This window comes from Crassostrea angulata, chromosome 9 (genome assembly GCF_025612915.1).
Source record: "Crassostrea angulata isolate pt1a10 chromosome 9, ASM2561291v2, whole genome shotgun sequence".
NCBI lineage: Eukaryota > Metazoa > Mollusca > Bivalvia > Ostreida > Ostreidae > Magallana > Magallana angulata.
In genome coordinates, this window is record NC_069119.1 from 11,702,811 (window position 1) to 11,718,887 (window position 16,077).

The 16,077-nt window shown below is 32.5% G+C and overlaps 1 protein-coding gene across 1 annotated transcript in view; it reads left to right on the plus strand.

Moving 5' to 3' along the window:
- Positions 1–16,077, plus strand: part of LOC128163383 (uncharacterized) — a 94,241-nt gene that overhangs the window by 66,696 nt on the left and 11,468 nt on the right. Inside the window, exons 4-10 of the mRNA XM_052826966.1 lie at positions 5,927–6,037; positions 10,547–10,648; positions 11,568–11,858; positions 12,991–13,120; positions 13,581–13,761; positions 14,297–14,940; positions 15,245–15,514. Coding sequence (XP_052682926.1) covers positions 5,927–6,037; positions 10,547–10,648; positions 11,568–11,858; positions 12,991–13,120; positions 13,581–13,761; positions 14,297–14,940; positions 15,245–15,514 — 1,729 coding nt within the window. The remainder of the gene's footprint in view (positions 1–5,926; positions 6,038–10,546; positions 10,649–11,567; positions 11,859–12,990; positions 13,121–13,580; positions 13,762–14,296; positions 14,941–15,244; positions 15,515–16,077) is intronic.

The following is a 16,077-nucleotide window of genomic DNA, read 5'->3' on the forward strand; positions in this document are numbered from 1 at the left end:
ATCTTACTTTAAATTATATATATCGTTACAAAATGCAGGGTTTTTGTTAAATCCTAGATTCCGAGACAAAAAAAATAAATCAACAGAACCACAAACATAAGTTTTTATTTTTAAAAACTTGATACCATTCTTCATGAATCTAAAAGGAAATGTGAATATTTTACTTGCATGACAATATTATCTTTTTTTTAGGAAAATGTATGTGATGAACATCATTTGTAACTAGTTTGATAAAGACGAAAATATCCTTTTATATCCTCATACTCTTCCCATTGTTTGAAATAAATTCAATGTTTGTGTATTTTCACAATTTCCAATGAATTTGACATATTTCTGATAAGACAAGAGGCTAAAAATAGGTATTTAACAATCAACTTTTAAACAGCACAATCTATATGTTATGCATAATTTTACGAGTTTTGAGTTCATTCAATGATTACAAAGGTTTGTTCACATTAATTTTCTCAATTGTATTCCCAAAACTATATGATTCAATACTACATTTATAGCATAACTATCATGTAAGTTGAAGCATAATATAATATCATGAAATAAATAGCACTGTATTTTAAGGCATTTATGACCTGTGAATGGTTGCCCTTCTACCTTTACAAATGGTTTTGAATTCACCAAGACACAGCTATAAAAATATATATACTCTTTCTTATAACACAGTTTAAAAAATTGAATTTGCTCAATCTTAAGGTGGAATAACACACCTTGAAAAAGTCACTCAAATTAACAGTAAATTGTTTGATTATGAAAGATATAATGATAAATAAACTATACAAATGTATAATAAGCGAAAATTTGCAGTTGGGGATAAAACATGTATATCTAAAAAAAAAAACCAATGCAGTATGTAACAACAAAACCGCCTGCGTGATTCGAACTCAGGATGTACAAATTACAAGACCGACACTTTATCCACTTAGCTATGGAGTAAGTTACATATTACTGCCGATGAAATTCTTTTGATAAAACGAAGTGTGTTTTCAATCAGAGGTCGGCCATTCTTTGCTGGTGTGTAATTCCACCTTAAAGGGACGTGGTCACGATTTTGGTCAAAAATTATTTTCCCGATTTGAATGTTTACAATGTTTTATCAAGGCATTTTTAATATGTAACGAAAATTTGAGTATCATTTGTTGAGTTTTAAGCGAGTAACAAAGCTTACCATTCTTTGCTATGTAAACAAAACTTTTGTTTACATTTTGAATGTTAAACTAAAAACTCCAGTTTTAGACCTAAAATGAATGTGTTAAATGTTAGGAACTGTTTATTTATGCCTAAAATGATTAAAAAATAGACAAATCTGCTTGGAAAAGATTTTTTACTTGTATATTGAACCTATGTAAACAAAAAAGGGCACGAACCTTGTTTACATGACTAAGAGTTGTGAGCTTTGTATCTTGCTTCTAACATTACGACTGACTTTCAAACTTCACTTGATCATTAGAAATATAATCATAAATCATTGTAAATAATAAAAATATTAAAATTGAATTTGACCAAAATCGTGACCATGCCCCCTTAAATTTTCCTGATGGCAACGAGACCAAAGGGGGAGAAAATAAAATTACCCTTTATAAAGTATAACCTGCACTCACTTAATATACATATACATGTTAGTGTCAACTTGTCATAAAATGTCGTTTAGTTTTAGTTTTTTCACTTTCAATTTGTAAATGTACATGTGAATATGACTTCCTTGTTGCACTGTATATGTATACTCAACAGTCTAGAAGAAAGAATCATAATTCAGAGGAATATATGCACAGGATGAACCTCTGCCATTCAGTCAACTGAATGGTCTGGAAAGGTGACTGAATGGCATATCATGTCATTCAGTCACCTTTTAGTTACTAATCAGTCACATTTCAGTTAACTGAATGGAGAGATTCATCCTGTGGTGGTCATGGAATTTTTAGTTTGTTGACCACCCATCCTCCCTAACCAATTTAAATAATTTTTTTCAGTGTCTGCGATAGACAAGAGACTTACTACACCAGGGAGAGAGTGTGTGCCTACACGACCTGGCAAAGGTTAGACTTATATTTTAATGTGAAATGATTAGAATTCGCGGTGGCTCAATATGCGTGGAATTGATGGATAGCCCTCACCCAAGAACTTCATCGACGGAATCTGATTATAACAGATTTAGTTTTCCTACTGAAGCTGAAAACCACCGCATCCACGAAATAACATACCTAAGAATAAGTAATAAAAAAACCCAAACACAACACAATCCACGAACATGGTTCCGCGATAAGTTTGCACAATTTGATGTATCGGGAGTGTATGTGATTGATGTAAAGGTATCAATTAAGGAATAAAGAATCATTCTTTGAGTATTCTTAGGTGATAATTTCGGTCGGGGCGTGATTAAATCTAATAAAGCCCGAAGGGCTTTATGATAGATTTGATCACGTCCCAATCGAAACTATCACCTCATAATATTCAAAAAATGATTTCTTATTACTTTAATTTTGAGCCATTGCATGATTGACTATTCAAACAGTAAATAGCAAACCCCGCTGGCGCCCAAATTATACGTCTTTTGAAGTTTAACCCCTGTCACACCGGAGCTGCGTCCTCACGGCGAGCCCACTGCGTCCTTAAATAATGTAAAACGCCAAGGTAAACACAGTACAGTCTCCTACAGTGCCGTAGGAACGCAACGGCATCTTAGTCCGTCGCGGTGGGATCGCCTTGAACATTGAAGAACGCCATGCGACGGCGCGCACTTTGAACATGCACGTAGTACGCGCCGTGGCTCGGCGTTCTGATAAACACGCCGTAGAAGCGTAGTGAAGTCGCCGTGACAGCGCCGTAAGATCTCCAACAGCGCCAAGAAAGCTCCGTCGGTGCGCTTAAGGAACGCAGCTAATCGCAGTGTAGACGCAGTGATATGTCAATTGCACTTGCACGGAGACCTCACGGAGTCCTTTGGGATCTCACTGCGTCTCTATCGCGCTCTCACTGCGCTTCCACAGCGTTTGAACAAGTTGTTTTCCATTTGGCAGCGTTCACACAGCGACCCCAAAGAGCTGTTGCTACGTTCCTCGCGCCCTCGTGACGTTTCTTCTGCGTTTATACCGCGCTCTCACGGCGTTTCTACTGCGTTGTCATCAAGACCACGAAAAACTCGAAAAATGGCTGTTGTACAATAGCAAGCGATGTAATAATTATCAAACTGGATGTAGATGACTATGTAAAAAGTAGAATTTGCTAATATTCCAAGACCTATCAATGGACGTAGATGGAATTATTGCCATTTGGTTCTGATGTTTTCAGATTCTTTCTCTGTTTTCTAACAACTAATAACGGAATTTTTTTGTAGACCTGACTACTAAGAGTTTAATCCTAGTCCTTCACATATTGTTTAGAAGTAACTATGTTACAATTACAATGTACCTTTTCATAAAATCAAAACAATTTTTAATCATTTGTTTACTAGTTGTAAATTCTTATCAATTGTACAAATTAATATTAACCTACCAAGAAGTAAAGAACGTCTTGTGCACGCAGTCAGCGCGCAGAGCACGCCGTGAAAGCGCGGTAAAATCTAGCACGCCATGAGCGCGCGGCGGAGACTCAGCGAGAGCGCAGTTAATCGCAAAGTATAACTCCGTGGAATCGCAGATACACGCCGTGGGAGCTCCGTAAGAACGTCTCGGTCGCCGTCAGGACGCCGTGACGACTCCACTTGTAAAATTTTCAAATAAAAATGTACATTTTTTCTTAATTTTCCTTGCGATCCTACGGCGATTCCATGAATTTTACAACGGCGTGAACACGCTGTGGGGACGCAGCTTGGTGTGACAGGGCCTTTAAGGGTTATACAGTACAAAATCGATACATAGTGTTATCACAGGCAAAGACACTGGAAAATGTAAATATCATTAAATAATCTTTATTAATTTTTGTATTTATTTAAATGCAAGAATATCCCCAAAAACATCACAGCTTTGAAGAAATTCATGAAATGTTTGTCTTGATTGTTTGAAACAGTACTACCTGCAATATTCATGTCGGATATTTCTTTGTGATGTTGTAATTTACTATGAAATGACAAACTATGATAAACAAACTTCTGTGAATCATATTTTGGTCGCAAAGGCTCCGCTCGAAGCAAAGGTACATTATTGTCGTCCTATACGAAAATAGGTTTGATATACATTCCTCAGTAAAGAAATTTTTATTCTGATAAAATGAAGGATATAACCTTTTATTGTAATCTAGTTTATTCTAAAGGTTTGATTTACATGCAAAAAAATATGAGCATCCAAATAACATTCATAACAAAAAAAAATGCAGCTTTTGAATTTTTTTTTCTAAGCAAATGTTATGTGCACATCGTGTAAAACGTACAGTCGGTTTAAGCATATCTTTTACAACATACACCACAGCATAGCATAACATTGATATCTGAAAGCATAGCATTGGAATCTCATACCATAGCATACAAACTCATAGAATCGCATTCGTCATATCATACCATAGCATATCCATACAACATTATTTTAACTCGGTTTTAAATGTTTTTATTTGAAAAAATAAATGTTCACATGATAGATTTAGTAACTTTAGTTTCTTATTATTATACTTCGAAACGTGTGGAAGTCTGCTGTGTATGGAGGCGTTTTTGTTCAAATCTCATAAGAACCATACCATAGCATAGCATACCATATCATAAAGCCCTTTATTTTAATTTCTCATAGCTTAGCATACAAATCTCATAACATAGCATACAAATCTCATAGCAGAGCACACAAATCTCATAGAATAGCATACAAATCTCATAGTTTATCATTAAAATAGCATAGCATACAATTGTTAAAGATATGCATGAAATGACTGTAGCAAGAAGATCTTTAAGAAATACAAGAAAATCAAAGAAATCTTTAATTTCGCTGCATTTAAATTGGGTTTCACTATGTCATTACAAAAAATAAGGTTTTAAGAAAACGAAAACAAAGTGCAGCCACTACTGCTTACGATTTCGGTTGTCAAATATTTTGTTCAATTTTAGAAACAATGCAATTTCTTTTATGGCCTACTGTCAACGATATGCCTTAGATATGCCTTAGATAATTTTTATAAACAAGTACATGCGCGTTACGCTGGCCGTGATAATTTTTAGAGTATTTTGATCTCAAAGAAAAAAGCTCTATTCAAATATGTAGGAAAATGTTTATTTTTAAAGCTCAACTATTTGAATTATTTCTTCACTTAATATTAGTTTATGGCCAAATATACCAATTATGAAAGATTCAGATCTAATAGTTAATGTGTTGACCCCCTGCCTCCTAAAGAGAGCTTGCTGTTTGAATTACAACACATAACATATGCTTATGGTTTTGTTTTCAGTTGTTGTACCGTTATATCTTAAAACTATTTCATTTATGACCTAATGCTATTAACTGTATGCCTTACATCATTACACTAAATAAATAAAACGTACATGGCATTATGCTTAAACGTATTATGCTGTATAAACTACAACATATATCATATTTCTATGTTTTTTTCAGTTGTTGTTACTACAAATATGTCACGAAATGTAATTTACGGACCATAAGTTATTGTTGTTCAGGCTATACCGATGTAGGCGGGAGATGTAAACGTAAGCATTTGTTATTTGTAAATTTTCCCTTATTATTAATCGATGAATTAGTCAACTTGACAGGGAGCAATACATGCACAGTTAACACTAAATCAATTTTAAAATTTACAACAACATCATTTCCCTTTTTTGTTATACATTTTAGTCTTTATATAAACATTCAATATTATAAAGACCCACACAATTGTATGTGTGTGTGTGAGTTTAAATACAGTTCACAGTATATAGATATTGTATAATTTTTTTTTTCAAAGGTAAATGTATGCATTAGCTACAATTTATTTACGAATTTTTCAGCCGTATGTTTTGGGATGACAGGCAGACAAGGTTGCAGCAATGTTGGTAACTGTGTGGGACCAGACACCTGTAGCTGTGACTCTGGTTATAGAGGACCCCAGTGTAACAACAGTAAATATCCTGACAGACAGAAAGAAACATAGATAATTTAATAAATAGATAGATATAGATAGATATAGATAAATATAGATAAATAAAGATGGATAGATAGATAGATTAATAGACAGACAGACAGATGTATAGATAAATAGACAGACAGATGGATTGATAAATAGACAGACTGACAGACAGATAGATAAATAAATAGATAGATAAATAGAAAGATAGGTAAATAGATAGATAGACAGACAGATATAAAGATAGATAGATAGATAAATAGATGAAAGATTGATAGACACATTTATAAACAGATAAAGAAAGATAAATAGATAGTTTCACAAATATAGAGAAAGTGAGACAGAGATGGATGGTTAATTGATTGATGGATAAATAGATAACTAGACAACAGTAACTATCTTAACAGATATATAGATATATAGATAGACAGACAGACAAATAGATAGAGAGATAAATAGATAGAAATATAGATACACAAATATAAAGAAAGAGAGGCAGAGATAAATGGTTGAAAATAGATTATTAGATTGTTTAATGAATAGATATAAAAAAAAAAGGAATTCATGGGGGTAGAAAGTGCCAATATCAGTATAATAATGCTATCTAAAAATAATTTAGTATTTTTTGGACAAGTGATCAAATTTTGAGTTAAAAACATCAAATGTCTTACATGTACATAGTATTTGATAATGAAGTGCTAGGAGGATTGAAAATTTTACATGATGTGTTAACGTCGTTCATTAATTTTCGTTGAATTTTAATTTCGTGGATTTTGTTCTTCGGTTGATCATCAAAATTAAAGGTTCATTAAAGTGCAATATCTAATAACATATTGTATTGATAGGATAAATGGTCATGTATTTTCGTATTAATAAAACTGTAATATTAAACCGAATTCACGAAAGTTAATGTCCATGAATATAACTGACTTCTTAGTATGTTGCTTAATGTAATAGAATGTAACAAATTTCCTTCAGTGATAAAGCTTGTTGAATGTATGAAAATGACATTACAATTTACAAGTATGACGTTTTAGGTAATAAAGTGAGTTATTTAAATCAAACAAATAAAGAGAAAAAAAAACAATTGTAAAATTAGAATTGTCTACACTCTCTATCTGAATGGTATTCTTTGTTCAGATACAAGGTTTTCATAATTTCGTTAGCATCAACGTGCATTGATCCGGTGAAAACCTTAGTTTCAAGGATACAGTACCCGCAACGTTATTCTTTACAATCCTATCCTATCGTATCGTGTATCAATCCTATCGTATCGTGCGTGTATACTGTTCTATCGTGCATTAATGCTATTCTATCGTGCGTGTATACTGTTCTATCGTGCGTTAATCCTATCCTATCGTGCGTTAATCCTATCAGGTTTATCGTTTAATTTCAACAATTCTTCCGTTTATCCTATCGTGTAAATCGTTTCGTGCCTTTTCATAAGCAAGTAAATTTATTACTTAGTTGCAACTCGTTCGGTGCGCCGTTTACGAATATTTATCGAACAAGAATTGTAAAATTCTATTCAACATTCCGTCAGGATACTAATTTTTAAATTTTTGAGATCAAAATTAACCAATATTATATGTAAATCATATCTGAAAATGAAAATCATATCTGAAAATGAAAAACGAAGTTCTTAGGAACAAGGTAACATATTTACCTGTAAATCGAATATATTTAATCGTACGCCTGAGTGTATACCTGCGTAAACGTTAACTTTTATGCAATATAATTTTGTTGCATCATATTTTACATAAACACAACTATTTATGATATAATTTATATTTAATTAAAACCCGAGTTGTATTTTGAACCCGTAATTTTCCGTGTGATATTTGATTTCAGGCTGAAATGTTCTCGGCAATCAGCTAGGGTGTGTGGTAATGAAAACAATATTAACAAATCCTACGCGGAATGTGTATCTGCGTAAATATTTATTTAACTTGTCTGTAATAATTCGTTTTTAATGAATCATTTTCTCATACAGAAAGAAATGTACTTATGATAGATTTTATATTTACTCTATACAAAAGTTGGATTTATATAATTAAACCCGCTATTTTCCAAGTGATTTAATCTCAGGCTGAAATATTCGCGGCGATCGGCTATAGGGTGTTCGGTAATGAAAACAATTTTAACAATACAGAAAATTTATTGATCATTAAAGCTCATAATTTTAGTTGAAAAAAAATTAACTGGTCATTTTAATACATTCTATAAATGATGCAGCGATGATTAACAACTCGGCAATTGTTACTAAAAAGAAATTCCACGTAAATCTTTATTTGTACGTGTTCTCTCTCAAATTCTGCCATTATCAGTTTGATCGTAAATATCGTTTAAAGCGATCATACGTTTATCATGAACATAGTTTATCCTTTCCTATCGTGTATCAATCCTATCATATCGTGCGTGTATACCAGGCTTGGGGCAAATTACATTGTAAAGTAATGCATTACATTACCATTACTTCATGAATTTGGGCATTAAATTACCATTTCCATTACTTGATTTTCTTGAAGTAATGCATTACATTACCATTACATGAGTAAAGTAATGCATTACCATTACCATGACTTTTTTTTTTTAAAGTAAAGCTAATAAAGAGTTTTTGCAAATGTTTCAAATATACAGCACTCTTTAACATATCTACAGCTTCATGCTCAGTATCAGGTTCAAATTCAATGAATAAACAAGAGTCATTCTTTATTTGCAGATATGAAATAGAGACACAGGATAACATGCGTAACAAAAAACAATTTATGGAATAATGTTGTGGTTCTTAAAAGCTAAATATAGATATTTCCCCAGATTACACAAATCTTTATAATTTTGGACACTTAATTTTATTAATTTATAAACAGATGATTTTTCCCAGTTATATTTCTTAATATATTTCAATCGTATTTCTTTTTACGGAGGACACTTTAAGACAAAAGATTGCTGTTGCACTTTATGATCGAAGTTTCAAAGGGTTCGTCTTTTAAATGCATCCATCTTCCGGGCGATACTAAATAAATGTTTTGCAGGAGCAGTCAAAGCTTGGACTGGAAAATACTGTTTGACGATCTTTATCTTAGGATATATTAAGTGCAATAATAGATTAAATAAATAAATCTTGTATTTTCTATCAGTCCAAACTAATGTACAGTGTAATTAATATACAAGAGAGAGAGAGAGAGAGAGAGAGAGAGAGAGAGAGAGAGAGAGAGAGACAGACAGACAGACAGACAGACAGAAAGAGAGAAAATAAGTAAGATTTTTTTCAAATGGGTTATAATATTGGAAGTGATATTAATTTTCATCATGGATGGACAGTGCATTCATTTTGCTTTTAAAGGTGCATGTCTGTCTCCTATTTTATTGTGACATAGCGAAGGGAAGGGGATAGGGGTGTTCAGCACTTCTTATAACAATAGATTGTTTTGATACTTAGATTATCCTGGGGGCATAGTGTGTTGTTGACACATTTCTTATTGAAGTGCAAACTAATTGAAGTAAATTGTTTAAATGATTAAAAACTCTTAATAACAACACTCTTAAAAATGTTATGAAATTGTGCTGTTATCTTTAGTAATATAAACAATTCAAAAATGAATTTTAAAAAACCTTTTTTAATAAAACATGTACAATTAAAACATTTTTTTCTTTATTAGAATTATTTCTTTCTTCTTTAAAAATAATTTTAATCAAATTCAATTTCAACTATTCATTTATTTATTACATTTTTAAAAGTGAACATGCATTAATATGCATAGTAATGCAAAGTAATGCCATGTAATGCAGCATTACACTAGATTTTGGAAAGTAATGCATTACATTAGCATTACTTGTAATGCTAATTTTGAAGCATTACACATTACTAGCATTACTTTGAAAACATGTAATGCATTGCATTACCATTACATTTAGCATTATCCCAAGCCTGGTGTATACTGTTCTATCGTGCGTTAATCCTATCCTTTCGTGCGTGTATACTGTTCTATCGTTCGTTAATTCTATCCGATCGTGCGTGAATCCTATCCTATCGTTTATCTTATAAAAAAAACGTTGCGGGTACTGTATGTTAAACCGATTCTGTATATACAATATATTTTACAAATATTGACTAGGGTTGAGAACAACATTTTTATATTAGTCCCCGAGGGACGAAATATTGACCGCTAAGCGATTAATTAGAATAGAGGGAATATTCCCTAGATAGTATTCTTAGCCGGTCAATATTAAAAAACTATTGACTGGTCAATATTTTTCGGACGAGCTTATACTAGAAGTAATTACTATTTGTCTATATAGAGTTATGTAGAGAGAATACACTACTAAATATAAAAATATTGGATTTCGCAATCTAATGAACATTTCATAGAATCACTCAGCGACGAAACCCCCCCCCCCCCAACCAAAAATTATTCAACGAATAATGATGAATACCAATTATATCTCGGAGCAGGAAATTCAATAATTTGATTGATTAAATGTGATTTTTTTTTTTTACCAGAGATAGCTTGTTCAGAAACAAAACCATGTTACCCAGGCAACTGTCCAAGTGTAGACAACTGTCAGTGTTCGGATGGTTTTGGAAGTCCAAACTGCACGACGAGTAAGTAAACATAAGTACATCACCACTGTACTTGTAGTCTATGTAAACATAAGAACATCACCGCTGTACTTGTATTTTAAACATTTAATCCATTTAATGGAAGTCAATTGTTGTCTTTGCAAATGATGAAATAGAAGTGCTAAAAACGAAACTTTGGGTTGCTTGGATATTTTTTTCAATATGTCTTAGCTTTCTTAAAAGAAAACATGTATACCTGCTCCCATTCAGTTGAAAAGAAAACTTTATTCGTAAAGAAGAACATACGTTGTAGCTGTGGCCTATGCCAACCGTCCACAGTTGCCATTTCTATTCAGTAACAAAGTGTGAAAAATCTAGATTACATGATTTATCGTTATTGAAAAGGCCTTGTTTTCAGGTTGAATCTCATTTCAATTAAAAACGTTTTGACATGAAATTGCATATGGTGGATTTTGAAAGATAGAAAAGGCAGTGGTATCAAAAGAATACAGAGGACAAATCGTTAAAAAATATTCAATTAAAAATACATGAAAACAAATAAGTTACATTTAAGGAATTTAAATTTAAAACGAGCTTTTATAAGGTAACACACTACATAAAAGCTTATACGTTTTTGATATGTCACAAGATCTAGATTTAAATGATTTGTTAAACTGTTTGCAATGATTGTTTTGGATGAATATTATCACAGCCTTGTGATTCTTATCAGGTATCTGAACCGCAGATCCGTCTTGGTTCAAATCTACTGAATCATTTTTTATGAAACTCATAATTATTTTTATCCAAAATTGCATGCTTTCGTCTATATGACTAAAATAAATCTTATTTATGGTGCTATTTTTCCTAATCAATGAATAATCTGCTGATTTGAGGTGTACAGAGCCACCTTAAAAATTCGTTCTTTGCTATTTATCAGTTATCCTATATATAACTATTTTAGTCTTGGCCTCGCCAATAATCACATTGGCTTCAGCAGTGCTGGCTTATAACCACCCAATGAAAAGGATGGATATTTATAACTACACTACTGACGCCACGACTGAAAGTGGTACCGGAAGTGGTGATAGCGCTTCCATCTGGGCTAATTTCGATCAATTCAATAAAATCAGAGGAACTGTGTCCGCAGCATTTGGCATGGAGTCTAAACTATCTGCGCTACCTAGCTATGTCACCAGCTCCAAGATTGGAGTGGCTGTAGCAACAATGGAGTGGCAGTTGGAGAAACTGACAAGTATATAATTGTGTTATTAATGACCCTTATTTGTACATATCTGATGTATATGTATTGTATAATTCTAGCTTATTGGTTAACAACCGGTTAAATGAGACATTTGAGGCTTTTAATTTTTGCTATAATAATGACAACCAACTATTTCGTCCAGATTTGACCTTGTTATGACCAAGTTTAACTCTTAAACTTAGTCAAATCTTGCATTTAACACTTTACAACGTATCAAAACAAACATGTTTATTAAACTCTCATTATCTTATTATTACACAAGATTTTGACCCGTGCGTGCACATAGCTACACATAACATATGATATCGGACATTTACGAAATAGCTACATCGACAAACCGTATATATTGTTAATATTTGCGTAACCAAGTTTTAAGCCTAATGCTATTAATTACACTACACTCTGCTGATTTGGAATAATGTAACTGTGTCTGGGGAAAGGCCTTCACCACAGTTAAAATGCCTCCAATATACCCGTAATGTACAAGAAAATTGCAGAATCGCTCCAAAACGAGATCATTTATAAAGTTGCATTGGAAAAAACAGTCAAATTGTTCATAACAAACAATTTTGAAGTTGTAAATACCTCTTTCGAAAAGTTTATTTCTCTAATTGCAGAATTCAACAAACTTTTTTTACACACCGTGTTGACATTCGAAACTCTCAGGATTTTTTTTTATAGTAAATGCGCTGTGTTAGAGTTATCTCCCATATTTACTTTGGTGAACAGGAAAAAAGTTCGAATGAAAATTCAAACGCATTTGTTTTATCATCTCTGAGTTTATCCATGCAAATGTGATATTGTGGAAACATAAAATAAAGAGCCTCCCGTGATTATATGTGAATGTAATGCGCATGCGCAAAATTGTAAAATAAAAAAAATTCAGATGATTTCCGGAATTTTTTGAGAAATTTTCGTTGAATATTAATTAGCGAAGCTTGATTGAACAAAAATAAGAACAAATTGGTAATCTCCAAGTACCAGTGACGTTTAGAATATATAATACAAAAGACAGTACTCTTCCGATTAATCGGTATTAAAGCCCAAAAATTCGAGTCTATTATTTTAATATTGTAGTATAGATGTGCTTTGAGTTTTACTGTATTTCGTGTATTTGTTTTAGACGGTGTACTTACTAGACAGGGAGGAAGCTCTAGAATATGTAGTGAGGTTTCTACAAACAACCCAGGAAGCATCTTAGAAGAATGTCAGATAGAGTTCACCAACGTTCTGAACATCGACAGTGGAGATGTGTAAATAAACCTATGTTACATATGTACTATGAAACAGGCGGTAAAATGTCAGGTTTAAAATTGGAATAAAACAGCTCGCTAACATCCAGAACAAATGAGTTCTTTACAATTTTCAACATCTAATAGAATGGTGTTTACTTTGAAAACGATGGATAAATAGTAACATTAATAACATGTAACATTGATGGGAATGTCAGTCAGCTCAACCTGACCTTTACAATTACAAATCTTTAAAGTTTCTTACATGTACATATAAATGGAGCAATATTGAAATTTATATTGATATTTTTTTCTTGAATAATAAGTATTTTCTTGAGTAACATGTAATTAAAGAGAGCGCTATGATTTAGATTCTTTCTTTCATTCAAAACTGTCAAAAACATTATCTTTACACAAGACGTTTTCATAAATATAATGTAAAATTTCTTCATATTAAATATTTACATTCTTTTGTTCACAGATTCAAATTGACATTTCAAGTTGAGAATGGTGGGTTTGAATATCTGAGAGGAAATATCCGTCTACCATTCACACAACAAAGCTCTATGGCTTCGAAGTCTTCCGTCACATACAGAATAGATCTGGACAAACCTACAGTAAACACCAACACAGCCTTCATTGTCGATGAACCGTTCACAAGAGTAAGATGTTTTTTTTTCATCTCATTTTGTTCCTTTTACATGTGAATAGAATATCAACGAATCATTTATGAAGACTAGTGTAAAGATCAAGATTCCACAATCCTCGTTTTACATATAATTTAATTGTTGCAAAGAGAGAGAGAAAGAGAGAGAGAGAGAGAGAGAGAGATTGCTTTTTTATTCGTAGATCTGAGAATTATAATACTATTTTGAATCTTGTCTCTTATAAAGCACTTTGCTTAAAACACCTATTCTCGATTTTGCTTACATGAATTTCATTTCTTTTTTTCCCGCAAATGAATGAATCGCATTTTTAAAAAAAAAAGCACACATTTGTGTTATTATTAAAAAGATTAAATAAGGTAGTAAATGAAAATCATCATTGTTCAAACTTCATTCACATAAATATCTGATGAAAGCTTAGACTTGATTTTCGTTTATGACGGTGTTTTTAATATTGCAATACATTAAAACTATCTCTTTTTTTTTAATAAACCAAAACAAATCATCTGAACATTAAATAATCAAATTACAGACCCAGATTGTTACCCGTTGGTCGGGGTGGAATGACCCTCTAGCAGGAATGGAGTCGTACAACTGGGAAATATTTGAACTTCAAAACAAGAGTGGAACTCAGCGATATGTAACAAGGAGCAAAGCAGATTGTATAAATCCACAACTAGGACCAGAATGCAACCCATTCCTAGATCCCATATTTAGTCAAAAGTTTAATCACACTGGTGGGGAATTGTCAATGTCCTACACACCAACAAATCCGGGTGTTTTTGCCATGATATTAGAGGCTTCAGACAGAGCCAATAATTCAGACTACGTCTCTCGATACGTAGTATACGATCCAAGTTCAACGATAGAGATACAAACGGGGGATGATGACATTAAAGCGCTGTCTGGGTCCAAAAACGCAAGCTTTAAATGGCAAGTCTTATCTTCCTCTTCGCAGAGTAGCTTAAATTTAGAATTCTCCTGGAGAGGTCATTTTATCAATCGTGTACATCATGAGGGAGGATTTCTTAACAACATTGAGGACTATACTCCTCAACTACAGGACATTAATACAGGCGACAATAAATTCCCCAAGACTGTCAACGTGAAATATAACGTCGTTGGCGGAAACGGTCTGACTGGGAGTTTGATTCCAAATGAATTCGGAATTACAAAGTTAGTTACGAATATTGTATTCTTTAAATGACTGATTTTACCGCCGCCCAATTTTTTATTCTAAAATACATTGCATGCATTATTTTCACACACAAGTTAATTTGTGCAGCTATGAAAAAGAAATTTACTTTGCATTATTTTACCATTGCGTATCTTTAGTTAGCATTTTTATCTTTTAAAACGTAAACAATTACTAGGTGTCAAATAAACTTCTAGTACATTATAATTATAGTATAAATGAGAATCATATATAAAACTAAGCATGCTGATTGTCATATTTAAAAACATGCCTATAAAAATTTAGATTTCAAACTTATCTTGATGAAACTGGACAGCAGAAGGTTGACGTCAAGGGAGTTAGCTGGATAGACCAAAATATTAAAACCACTGCTTCCTTTACATTGGCGAAAACTGTTTCAGAGGGTGACTTTGTCACGTTGTGGGTAAAGGCCGAAGACAAGATTGGAAACGTTAAACTTTCTTCTCTTCCTCTCGGATTTGACTCCAGTAAGCCATCCATTTATAAGCCGAGTTTTATGCAGGATATGGGAACCAAATATATATACGGGAGCAAGTGCGTATGACATAGATTTCTTTTCTTCTAAAAAATAGAGTTTACATATGTTAAAATAGTTGACATCAGCTGATCTTTATGTCAACTGAACAATTTTTACACCTATTTATTTTTAATTGAACGTATGTAAAGCATTCTTCGGTTAGCTTGTTAATTGATACATTTATTATTATTAATAAAACGTAAGTATTTCTACCTGACAGATAATAATAATTAATATTAACATTCATTTTATATCTCCCTTTATGTTTGCAGTGGACATCTGTGACGTTCAGTATTCAGTAACACATATTAGATTTGATCACGGCATGTGAGCACATGTAAATGTCAGCACTTTTTTAAATAAATAGATTATTGTTAGATTTAATAAAGCGTTTAAACCTACTTAGCGAATTTGAAAAAAGATGAGTAATATTTATCCAATCTCAAAAAATTTTCTCCGCAAAATTTCTGGTACTACTTTTACCCACGGAAGCGCTATAAATAGATTGTTTAGTGGCGGTGTTAAATTTGTCTACACACTATTGTGTTACAGGATAGCGATTTTATTGCTATATATGACC